The sequence below is a fragment of the Gasterosteus aculeatus genome, chromosome 3 (genome assembly GCF_964276395.1).
Source record: "Gasterosteus aculeatus chromosome 3, fGasAcu3.hap1.1, whole genome shotgun sequence".
Lineage (NCBI taxonomy): Eukaryota > Metazoa > Chordata > Actinopteri > Perciformes > Gasterosteidae > Gasterosteus > Gasterosteus aculeatus.
This window is the reverse complement of record NC_135690.1, coordinates 1,800,991-1,813,076: the sequence shown is the minus strand read 5'-3', so window position 1 is coordinate 1,813,076 and position 12,086 is coordinate 1,800,991. Positions and strand designations below refer to the sequence as shown.

The following is a 12,086-nucleotide window of genomic DNA, read 5'->3' as shown; positions in this document are numbered from 1 at the left end:
GTTGCTCCACATTCACAATGTCCTTTGGCATAAGTATTGCAGCCACGCCAGTAACGCAGGCTAAAGCTTGACCTGCGTCAGATTGTGTGAGAAGTGGACGTGATGTCACCCGTTGGTTTGTGAACTGCCGTTTTAAAGCCTAGGGTTTGGTATTTGGGTGGGGCTGATTGACTTTGACACCACTGCTCTAGACTATTCAACACTTGCGTCACTCGCTCGCAGGCGACGTGAATCCTATAAAGGTGGAACTGAAAAGCTCAGGGAGACAAAGAAGAGATGACGGGAGGGAGGAGAATCAAAATATTTAAAAATCTCGACTTATTCAGGAAACCACAGACTGGTGACACAACTTATTGTTTTGTTATGTACTTTCAACACTCCTCCCTACACAAAGACACACACACACACACACACACACACAATCACACGCCCAGCAAGTTATCTCTGAGATTCCTTATTTAAGGTCTGAGAAGAAGAACGAGCACAACGTTGGTTGTACCGTCTGGTAGCTGCAGCCACAGCCAAGCACAACGGCAGTGTGTCCTCCGCTGTGCAGAGAGGGTCCAAATGGCTTCTGATTCTGATATTAGAAAGAAAACCAAAAAACAATCCAACCAAAGTTTTGTTCCCCACGATGCAATGTTTTTTATTAAAGTGTAAAGAATTATTCAAAAACGAATATCATGTTCTATCTAAAATAAACCACTACCAAATCTTCAACTTCAGGTAAGGCAGAACACGGGATAATAATGTGTACTTTATTCTCCATTAAATGCTCCTGTCGTGTTTGATACTCTGCAGAGAGATCATTGTTGAGTGCCGATTGTGTGTCTGTCACTTGAAGCATCCTTGCAAGTCTGGATGAGGCCGAGAGATGTTGTGGAAAGCCCACTGCAGGATGTCAATGGAGCACTGCTGAGAAACAAACACAGAAGGAGGATTTGTCGAACACAAGATTGAAACCTGACGACATCATTCGACCGCTGTCGAAATTCCAACCAGACTACAGCTCCAACACAACCCCGACACGTCGCCGATGCCCTGTGCGCGTGATCCGAGAACGCAGCCACCTTTTGTCTGACATGTCATTTCCATATCACGTCTGTATCTGTGTCATCGGCATGTTACTGAGCCTCACTCACGTCTCCCAGGATGGAGTCCAGTTCATCTTTATGGAGGACGCCCTCAGGGGAAGAAGACTGCTGCTCATGGATGAGCTGGAGACACACACGCACACACACACATACGAGAGATTACACGGATTACACATCATCGTGTTTAGACGATTAAGACGTATGTGCACATGCATGTGCTGATTTACCTGTAAGCTTCTGGATGTTTCAGCCTCCTTCTCTGCAGAGGCGCTCCAGGGCCGGGAGCAGGACGAGCAGATGGATCTGCCTCTAAGAAAGCACGCACACTCACTGTGAGCGAGTCCAGCTGTTTTCTGTGGCGCTTAATATTACCCTCAAATCAATTTGTGGTTTACGACACTCAGGAGGATCATAGGAGAAGGTTTGATGTTCGACGCTAAAGAAAATATTACGTTTCTCATCAATTCATCACAGGGAAACGCGGTCGATACGTGGCGAGATTTACAAAGGTTTCATCTGTCATCCGTGTCTCTGGGAGCAACTCGAAGCTGTATGCCTTCACAATCCCTTAGTCACCATTAGGCAATCATCCCACCCTCCATGCAGATCGTTGATCCATAGTAACACAAACAGAAATCCAGATGGAGGTCTTTGCCGGGTGGGACGTATGTGTGTACGATGACTGATGCACAATCCCGCCAAGCTTGTTGGACGTATGCACATCGTCCTGCTGAGGACGTCTCACTACGGGAAATAGAAGAGCGGTAGCGGAAGTGAGGAGCGGATGTCTTACTTGGAGAAGTGGCAGTGGACGTGGAAGCGCTGCAAACACTGGAGGCAGTGAGTCAGCTCTCCGCCTTCGACGCAGCAAACACCACACACCTCCCTCACAGCGAGCAGCTCTCCGGCCGGGCCCTGCGTGCACATTTTACCAACAGGACTAAACAGCAGAGCGATATGCGCATTGGGCAGTAAAAAATCAGGGTGTCGGGTGCGACGAAGGAAATGCAACCAACAGAGGGTTTACCTGGCTTCTGAGCTCATTCATAGAGGCTGTGGCGCAGGTGAGCGGCGAGGAAGGAAGCGAGGAGAAGAAGGAAACATCCACGATGGGGTTGCTCGTGTTTCTTTGCAGGGCATCGAGTGGCTGTGGCATGAAATACAGAAGAGAAAATGCAGTGCAAAAGAGTGAAACAAAGACTGATGGTTAGAGACTACTGTTTAAATTCTGTTTGTTAGATTTATGGAGGAGTGAGGGGAGAGAGAACATCAAAAGCATTTAAATTATAGAAAATATGAGATTCAATAGTAGATCACTAATATTTATTTATATCATATGTGTTACTCTGGAAGAAACAAATGAATAACAATTAACGTAAATCAAATAAATTAAACATAAGAATGAACAGTCCATGTAAACCTTACTGATACTTACCTGAAAAGATACTGGCGCATTCTCTCTTTTCACTGTGTTTCTGCTGCAGCATTCACAACGCCAAGTGCCACTGCACATGACAAATATTAAACGTTTTCAGAGCGAGGATCAGAAAACGAGGCAGCCGGCCCTCGAGTAAAGTATTTACACGCAGCTTGTGGCTCACGTCTTTTATTTTTCACCTCGGTATGGATGTGAGCGGAGGGTCCAGGCAGGTCAAGTGAAAAGCTCGAGGACAGCCATCGCAACAAATCAGCTCCCCTCCGTCCTTGCACACTGCACACTCATCGTCATTACAGTGACCCTAAGCTCTCAGGAATGCAGAACGCACAAAGGTGAATACACACACCTTGGAAAGGGCCGACGAGTGACCGACCTTCAACGAGTGGATGCTCGGCGGATCCTCTACCGTGCCGGCGGTTGTCTCCCCCTTGCGGGGAAGCTTGTTATCGACAGCTCTGGACTCCTCTGAGTAAAACTCCCCGACAACCTTCCTGGCACTTCCTGTTGAGTAGCGAAGCTTTACAATCTTTTCTTACAGTAGTAACGTGTTGATTCAGTGCTCCCACTGACATATTCGACTGTTGTCGCATTCTGGCGTCCATCTAACTTCCGATGGCGTCACTCGAGCATTAACGTGCTAATGATGGAGGACGGTCGGATCGATGTTTGTGCCCATTAAGAAACGCTGGCCTACCATCCGAGTCCAACATCTGTCTGATATGGGTCTCTGTGGCTGCGTGGCTGACTGCCGGCTCGGTTAATGAGGAACCCAGCGTGACCGGTCTCTGGACGGAAGACGAAACCTCCAGAACATCTGCGCCAGAACGAGGGTTAAAGATTTTGGAACAATTCATCTTTGTCTGTATGTATAAGTGGAAAATGTGACGTGTAATTACTGTTTGCAGACGTCAGCTTTGAGGCCGCAGCTTCACTTTTCACTCTGTACAGCTTCACTTTACCGCCTGGGGATAACGTGCATCACGAGGAGCTTCATCGTTTTGTTCCGTTTTTTTGTAAGAAGACAGATTCAGAAGAGATGTGTTCTTGGAAATAACCTGGTCTATCACTCGTCTCGGCGTGATACTGTGGGTGCAGAGTCTGTGAGCTGGTCTCTCTCTCCCTGTGGTTCCTCTTCTTAATGTGAGGAGGTTTGAGGCCTCCGGAGGAGCTTCTCTCTGCTCTGGAACTCGCGGCGTCCTGTCCTGTCAACACAACGCCAGCAGATTACAGTGTGATAAAGTCTTAGCTCGGTAAAGAAAAATCATTTTTTGAAGATAACAAACTCTGTTCTCAAAGTACATGGAGGAAGAGAGGTGAATTACTTTCTACAAATCTACAAACACGTGTAGATCTTAATACCAAGTATCATTATGGGTTTTATCGATGTTTTGCTCATCATCATCGATTAAATGAGGAATTCCGTACCGACAAACAAAGAATATACAATGCAATTGGGGAAACGTTGATTACACACTGGATTGCAGTTTAGTGAGCAACGTCTGCAGCTTGGGGTAGCTGTCCAGGTTGTAGTCTTTGGACAAGTTGCTCCAGAAAGCCTGAATGGTGGATCTTCTCTGTTCCAGGAGCCAGGAGAGGAGGGAGTACATGGCCTTATGGATCCCTTCTCTACCTTCCTTCTCCAGCGTGTCCTATAAAACAACAAGAGGTATGTGACCTCTGCAACTCTGAATAAAACCATGTCTTGCTGTGTGTAATAACCATTGCTTTTGTTGTTTTTCAGTGTTTGAATATTGAAGAAATACAATATGTTGTAATCAAAATTGAAAAAACGAGTGAAAACTGCAGACATTCCTCTAAAAAGGAATATAAACCGAATGAACGTCTTCATATTTGTTCTTACCTTAAATAGTTGGTCGGTGAGGATGTTTTTGTCCACCAAACCGTAAAGGAGAGGGAAAGGGTCATCGACAGCCATGGCAATATCAGTGCGCAGCTCCCTCAGCAGCGAGCGAAGGTTCGTGTCCCCAAGAGCTCCCGTTCTGGACATGATGCGCTTTGTGTGTGAGCGTAATGCGAATTGTTGCAGACCGCACCGGACCCGAGATCACCGGTGCTGTCAAGTTATTTTTTCTACTCCGTCAGGTTTATCAGCCCTAACTGTCTCAGTCCGCCTGACGATCCTCAGCGTGATCGAATGACGGGCCGAGGTCAGTCGAGGGGAATACCTGTCCTCTTACATAAGGAGGGCTGAGTGTGAACAACCTGAAAACGTCACAGTGACGGTTTCCTTCTTAAAAGGTTCTTTCCAACACGGCTTCCCCTCAACTATCAGGTTCTGTCTCACAGCAGGGAACTGGAACTGAACTGGAACAACAAACTGCTTGACAGATGGATTTTTGGGTTGGTTGAATGCTTTGTCCTCGGCCTTTCGTGCCTTAGTTGCTGCCACTGGTATTTGTTCTCACTGAATGGGTTACACTCCGCAATAAAAGACTAATGCAAACTAAATATTAATCCAGCACACACATAGCTTGACTTCAAGTTGTCTCTCGCAGGATGTCCGTCTCTGTCTGTCAACCTGCTCGCGGTGAACGCTGCCTTCAGTACAAGCGTTTCCACCTGAGTGAATGGATGGATGGCTACACATAGACAGGGCTGTCGCTAAATGCTAGCATACTCCTAGCCCAGTGAGTAATTAGCATTGAGCAAGTGGTATCATTAAGGCAAGCTAAAAACAGTCAAATGTTGAAGTAAGTCCAGTAGTTCAGCTGCTACTTGTTAGCAGTTATTAGTGGGAGAGTGAAGCCCTTTAATCTGTAATTTATTAATCATTTAACATTTTACATTATTCATACTAGTGAACAAGGACCACTTTTACAGAGGGACGTTCACAACATACATATTACAGTATTATATACAGTGCAGTGCATTACAGTGGATCGTTATATGTGTGTTACCGGGAGGGAGGGAGGGAGATACTGGGGAGGAGAGAGGGTCCGAAGGGAAACGGGAAAGGGAGAGGAGTGGTTTGGAGGGAGCGGGAGTTGTGATAGCAAGTTGTATTTTATTACTTCCTTTTTTTTTTTTAACCACAGTACAGTTTGTCCTAAAAAAGTTAAACCCATAGAGAGAAAGAGTGCCACATTTTTACAGCTACTGTTAGGTGAACCTACTGAAAGTCGACTCATGTGGGTATATCAAATGAGATACATTTTGTCATGAGATGCTATAGAGAGATGCTATAAAACATTCTAAGATAGTCAACCTCCCTCCAGAGCGCATAGACCCTGAAGGGCGGGCCAAAGGTCAAAGATCAGATCAACGTGCATGCGTGCTGCAGACATTCAGACTTGTTCGCCCATCGGGAAGAATGGCCGACATCCCCCCCCCCCACCCCCCCCGCTATTTCTTCCTTCTATGTTTAGGCATCATTTTTGGTGCTTTCCCTTTTTATATATAAAAAATACAAAACATAACAGCGAAAAGAATTACGGCGGTTGTCCCGTTTTTCTCCTTTCTCGTTCTCCCAAAACTGTGTTTTTTTTTTGTTGCTTCTTTTCATTTTGACATTTGGTTGTTTTTTTCCCACCTTTCCTCCTCCAGTCACTTACATATTGACAAAGTATACAATATTGTACAACTGAACAATAATGAAAGATAACATTTGATTTGTCAAATCAGATACAAGCCTCGCATCCTATATCCAATCAGAGAAGTCAACTGGAAGCTAGCCGGTAGTAAGCAGCACAACAAGCCTATGGTGTGAAGGGAGCTATTTCCACTCTGCATTAACATGAGCACCCGGCCTCGGGGACAGTGGCCTCTACTGGTTTGTCCAGCTTGATGTCGATCACTGGGAATTGTCCAGTCAAGAAAAAGTGCTTGGGGAGAAAGAAAAAATCAAATATTATAAAATGACACGCTGTGGGTAATAGAGTAAGAGTTACTTTTCCTTAGAAAGAAGAAAAAACACACATTACTTGGGATCCCTAAACTACATTCCTGTTTCACACCATTTCATCATCATTTTAAAGTCATACAGAGCCATAGCCTAATGTTTTCTTGTTACCAAGGGCAAAACAATGACAAGAATCCTCACAATATTAATTATAATAGCACTGCACGGTATTTATTTTGCAATAAGCAGTCTCGTTAAAGGGTAATAATATTACTGTAATGCGTGACTATTTAATAGGTACTTTGTAATACAAAACAACACGTGGAAATGACTCCTGGTCCCTGACACTGTAATTGTCTACTGTAATCTCTTTGCTGTTCTTCCTTCCATCACACGTGGACACGTCCCATCTGAGACATGCATATAGCGCGGTGCTGCCCTATGCTTCCCCCACCGCTCCCTCCTGCCTCTGTGCAGCCTCACCACCAAGCAAAAAGCTCTTAATGGCTGATGCCTCGGCAGACAGTGGGCTTGAGCGGGCTGTTTGTTCTGGAGCCAACCGCCACTAAGAGATTAAAAATAAGCTGCCTATTTGTTGTCTGCGTGGCTCTCTCGGCTGGAAAAAGGATACTGCCTTCAGGATTCGCATCGTCCAAGCTTTCCATTCCAGGTAGGGATGCTGCAACACGACGAAACAGCTAGGAGGAGATGGGAAGGAGGAGGGTGGAGATGTGAGGAGAGGAGGCAGGGTAAGGCATCAGAAAAGATTTTAAAGAAGAAGGAAAATAGGGGGCGGGAGAGGATAGCAAGAGTTGGGGGGTCCTATTTCTGACGACATTTTTTTTATGTAGATGGTTTCATAATTAAATATTGGGGCCCACATCCCAGCACTGTTTTGCGCCTCTTGCGATGTTCAGCCTTTAGTCGTCTTTTCCCTTTGTTTGCTACTGCTGCCATGTTCCCATTGGGGTTGGATGTGCACACTGTTTTAAATATGCTGGAGATTTGATCACGCACAAAAGCTGTGAGCAACTGATATATGAAATATGGCGAAAAAGCAGGGATCACCTGTTTGACGTTGCAGCCCGTCTTGGCACTGGTCTCGATAAACATGACGTTCAGCTCTTTGGCCCTCTGCTCTCCTTCCTCGATCATGATTTGCCTGCAGGGACATCAGGATTCATTATTTTTACGCTCACGTGTCGCTGTAATGGGACGGTCCTTCTGTTGAGCTAACAAAAATATCTACGTGTCAAACCGAAGCTCACCTCTTCTCCTCGAGATCTGTTTTGTTGCCGACCAGCATGATGATGACGTCACTTCCTCTCTCTGTCCTGACGTCATCAATCCATTTGCAGGTCTGCTGGAATGAGTTCACATCTGTGGAGACAAGACTTTAATATTTAATAGCTGTGTCACCGAAAAATGAACCAAACGAGCTTCTTTACGGTGTCAGAAAACATATAATGCACATACGCTCGGGCAAATCAGCCCCCTCTTACTTGTAATGTCATAGACGACCACAGCTACTGTAGAGTCTCGAATGTAGCTGGGGATGAGACTCCTGAAACGCTCCTGTCCAGCAGTGTCCCACAGCTGCAGCCTCACCTGCGTTCACACGCACACACACACAGAAGCTGCTTCCACATGTACTACACACAGACTGTGCTGATGAAAGGCCTCATAAGCACACATCCAGGGTGGGATAAGCCCGCATTAGCGTGTGAGCAGGCTGCCACTGTGCTGACAAAGAAATGGTATTAATACAAGCTAAGGAAGATGAGCCGTAAGAAAGGCTTTGACTTGTTAGGGCTGATATTACCAGCAGAAATAACCTCAGGATGATCCTGTTAGTCATGAAAAAGTATTAAAGCAAATCAAATCAAAGATTAGTAAAACCAGAATGGGAATTGGGACATTTCTTACTCTGGATGTTGACTGGCTTAAATAAGATAGTAAGCAAGCACAAACAAATGAATGGTCTATTATTGTCTATTAAACATGGAAATACATGTAAATACATGTGAATGAGAATGAAGGCTTCCTACTGTTCGGTCTTCGAGGTACATGGTCTTCGACAGGAAGTCTATTCCAATGGTTGCCTGGAGGGGAGGAGGAACAAAGGAAGGGGAGCGTGGGGTAATCAAGTCAAGTCAAGTCATTTTATTTTGTATAGCCCATTATCGCAAATTACAAATTTGCCTCAGAGGGCTTTACAGTCTGTACACATACAACATCCTCTGTCCCAAAACCCACCATCGGCACAGGAAAAACTCCCCAAAAAATGAAAGAACCCTTACAAGAGGGAAAAAAGGGAAGAAACCTTAGGGAGAACGTCAGAGGAGGGATCCCACTCCCAGGATGGACAGACTACAATGGATGCCATGTATGAAAAATGTAGCTAACCTCTAGGAAAAGCAACAGACAGAACCACGTGCGTCCTCTTTTAAGAGCGCGGTAATGCCATTATAACGTTTCATTTCTGTTAATTGCATTGATAGCATGCATCTGGTGTCACATACACCCTGGCTTTGAATTGATATGTCAAGCAGGCATTTTGGGCCCAAAACATACATCATTGTAACATCATTCAGTTGGTTCAATCTATTATCCGACACCAGGCGTGTCACATTGTAGTGCTACCACATCGTTCCATTTATTCAAATCTAAAATCAGAGAAGGATTTGTGAAAATTGTTGGTATATTTAGGCAAGAAATATAGACCTGGAGCTTATGCGAGGTCAATTGCCCCCCCATCCCAGATATTGACCATTGCAAGTCATCATTTCATGCAATAGCGTTGCTCAATGAGTGTATCTGTTTCCTAAGGTTTTTTGGTCTCACCTGATATGTGTTGTCGAAACTGTCATACATGAATCTAGTGATGAGGGATGTTTTCCCCACTAGAAGAGAGAAAAGAGGTTGGTTTTAGGTGCAGAACAGCTCAAATCATAGAGAATCATAACTAATAATGCAACAGTTTTGCATAAAAATAGATGTTGTCCGTTGTGTTCCTTGGTGTGACAAATAATTGACACAGCCACTGTAATTGGGAGACAAACCACTTCAATAATGTGAAATTAACTGATGTTTCCAGAAATGATCAAAAATGTCTGTTAAAAATGGTCAAAAAATATTTGGCCTGATCAATAATATAGAGGATATAATGACATGAAACAGAGGACGGAGGAAAAACCTCGCACTGCAGAAGCTGGACCCTTACACAATTAGCTTTGTATTGTATGATTATTTGTGTTTTGTGTTGCTTTAAATGTATTTTGTTTTGTGTACGTGTATCAAGGCCTCTCTACGGACAACGTGATCTCCTAAACCTGTTTGTAAACACGTATACGAAAATCTTGAACATACAAATTGGTAACAATACATAGGAACTGGCGGCGGTTAACCACGCCCCCTGAGTGAACAACATGGCGGACCATGTCGGATTCTCTCCGCCATGTTGGATTTTTTGAGGGGGTTAGGGTTAGTATTCTAGTCTTACAAGTAAACATTGATTTCTCGTTAAAAACGCAATCATAACACGTTTATTTGACATGGTTAGTGTGTTTACGGGGTGCATCACTACGAATTTGTATGTTGAAGATTTTCGTATACATTTTTACGAACAGGTTTTGGAGATCAGGCTGGACAGAGGGATGCAGGTACCTGATCAGGTGATGAATACGCCGGTCTAGCATTCATCCATGAAAACACATATAAGGGACTTTCTGTTGGGCAACTGATCAGTACGTTAAGTTATTGTTTCAGTTCGTATCGTGCCTCAAATAATCACTGATCACCGAACATGAGCGAGGCCATCCCGAAGCAGACGGACCCCGAACACGTAGATTTAGCAGCACTCAAAAGCTGGATTGGGACTTCTGAAGATGATGAGTCCTGTTAGCTGGATTCTTATTGCTTCTGTAGGACTGTGGTTTCCCAGCAGGCCCCAGGTCTCCCCGCGCAGACAGCGGGTTGGAAGCGGCCACGCCAGGCCTCCGCTCACCACCGTGGACAGCGACGTTGCAGCGCAGGCCGCACAAACACACAGTCGACACACAGCATCTTCACATGCACAACACACACACACACACTCAGGAGCACCACAAAGTAAGACACAAACAAGCGATCGAGCTGCTGTCATATCAGGTCTTATTGTCTGCGTCCTGCTGTTGTCATTTATGGGGAATGTGCCCCTCTGGATGTCTGAACACGTATACAGCCGGCTTCATTATCCATCAGCACCTCCAGAAAATGTGCCGTCACATAAAATCTCTCTCACACACACACGCACACACACACGCACTCATTCCCACCCTGAAAAGACGCCTTTTACCAAACGGCGTATGCTTGGTTGTTCGTGTCACCGAGCGTGCGAGGCGGAGAGATGCCACAGACACGCAGAGCCTACAGGGTGTGTCCCGGACCCACACATGGGGGGGGGGGGGGGGGGTTCAGATATAGATACACAATAAAAATAAACACTCGAGCTTGCAGGAAAAAGGGGACACTTGTACTGGGACGAAGGATCGTTCGTGTTGTAGGCAAAATAAAGCGGTTATCTGAAAAGAGGCATTTGTCGGTGACCGCAGCGCATCAAAACATCCCGGTTCACGTCGCCTGCTCGGACGGCCGATGATGGCGATCGGCCACAACGCGCGAGGACATTCAGCGCAATTAGCAATTGTTTTTCAAGTGATCGTGATCGCTACACTTATTCTAAAGAGAACGATTCATGTGGATGCGGGGTTTTTGTTTTTTTGGTTCGGTTAATATGCGATCTCCTGCCGGCACACATTGTGCCAAAGGGCGTCACGTTTGTCCCGAGGAGAGAACGGCCACGTCCTCGGGATCCAGCTAAAACAACTTTCCTCGTCAACGGAGAATTGCACACGCGGCCCTGCGGCGTTTGCGCACGTTTGGCGTGAGGGGAGCGGGAGATCGACCCTCCTCCCGCAGGTTTGACTCACCGCTCTGCTCCCCCAAAAACACCAGCTTAAATTTCCTCAGGGGGTTCCCCAAGTCTCCTCCCGCGGACATGGCGGCAGACGGACGGCTCGGCTCGGGCGGTTCGGAAGGGAGCTTTCGTGTCGCTCGGCGTCTCCTAAGAGGTTGCGGGTGCGCAAAGGGGGTCCTCCTCTGCTCACAGGATGATGGGAATGCAGCTCAGCATCCTCCTGTCAGTTCAGGCGGCCGGTGCGCATGCGCGACCTCACCTATTTCAGCTGGAGGAGGACAACATGTGGCATCTGTGGAGGTTATGGTAAAACATTTCATCGTCTTGTAAAATATGAAGCATTGTTAAAGGCAGAGTGATACTATGAGTATTTCAATTAGAGCCGAAAGGATTCCTTGTTTAATGGATACGTTGAAACAATTACTAATTTAGTTATTTCTAAAGCAAAACATATCAAAGGATTTGAAGACTTTATGAACGCTTAAAAGTTTCATTAAACATCCATCGTCAAACCGTTTATCCTGCACACAGGGTCGTGGGGGGCTGGAGTCCATCCCAGCCAACTTCGGGCAATAGACAGGGTACATCCTGGATTGGTCACCAGCCAATCGCAGGGCTACACAGAGACATACAACCATTCACACTCACATTCACACACCTACGGGCAATTTAAAGTCCCCAATTAACCTGATCCCCAGTGCATGTCTTTGGACTGTGGGAGGAAGCCGGAGAACCCGG

General features: G+C 45.8%; 2 protein-coding genes across 3 annotated transcripts; both read right to left on the bottom strand.

The window, feature by feature from the left end:
* Positions 1 to 620: 620 nt before the first annotated feature.
* Positions 621 to 2,827, bottom strand: aire (autoimmune regulator). The gene is made up of 7 exons (XM_078098630.1): positions 2,712 to 2,827; positions 2,530 to 2,599; positions 2,122 to 2,241; positions 1,888 to 2,009; positions 1,322 to 1,403; positions 1,143 to 1,217; positions 621 to 915 (listed from the first exon to the last, which is right to left on the bottom strand). The coding sequence occupies exons 3-7, from the start codon at positions 2,140 to 2,142 to the stop codon at positions 835 to 837; spliced, it is 381 nt and encodes a 126-aa protein (XP_077954756.1). The 5' UTR covers positions 2,143 to 2,241; positions 2,530 to 2,599; positions 2,712 to 2,827; the 3' UTR covers positions 621 to 834.
* Positions 2,828 to 5,297: 2,470 nt separating this feature from the next.
* Positions 5,298 to 11,614, bottom strand: LOC120815758 (ras-related protein Rab-6B). 2 transcript variants are annotated; one of them, XM_040170697.2, is made up of 8 exons: positions 11,362 to 11,614; positions 9,236 to 9,294; positions 8,440 to 8,493; positions 7,894 to 7,999; positions 7,660 to 7,771; positions 7,460 to 7,553; positions 7,023 to 7,089; positions 5,298 to 6,346 (listed from the first exon to the last, which is right to left on the bottom strand). In XM_040170697.2, exons 1-8 carry the CDS (start codon positions 11,429 to 11,431, stop codon positions 6,282 to 6,284), a joined length of 627 nt encoding a protein of 208 aa, XP_040026631.1. In that variant the 5' UTR covers positions 11,432 to 11,614; the 3' UTR covers positions 5,298 to 6,281. The 2 variants fall into 2 exon arrangements, with proteins under 2 accessions (XP_040026631.1, XP_077954755.1); XM_078098629.1 differs by lacking the exon at positions 7,023 to 7,089 and having other exon boundaries at positions 5,298 to 6,374; positions 11,362 to 11,579.
* Positions 11,615 to 12,086: the final 472 nt, after the last annotated feature.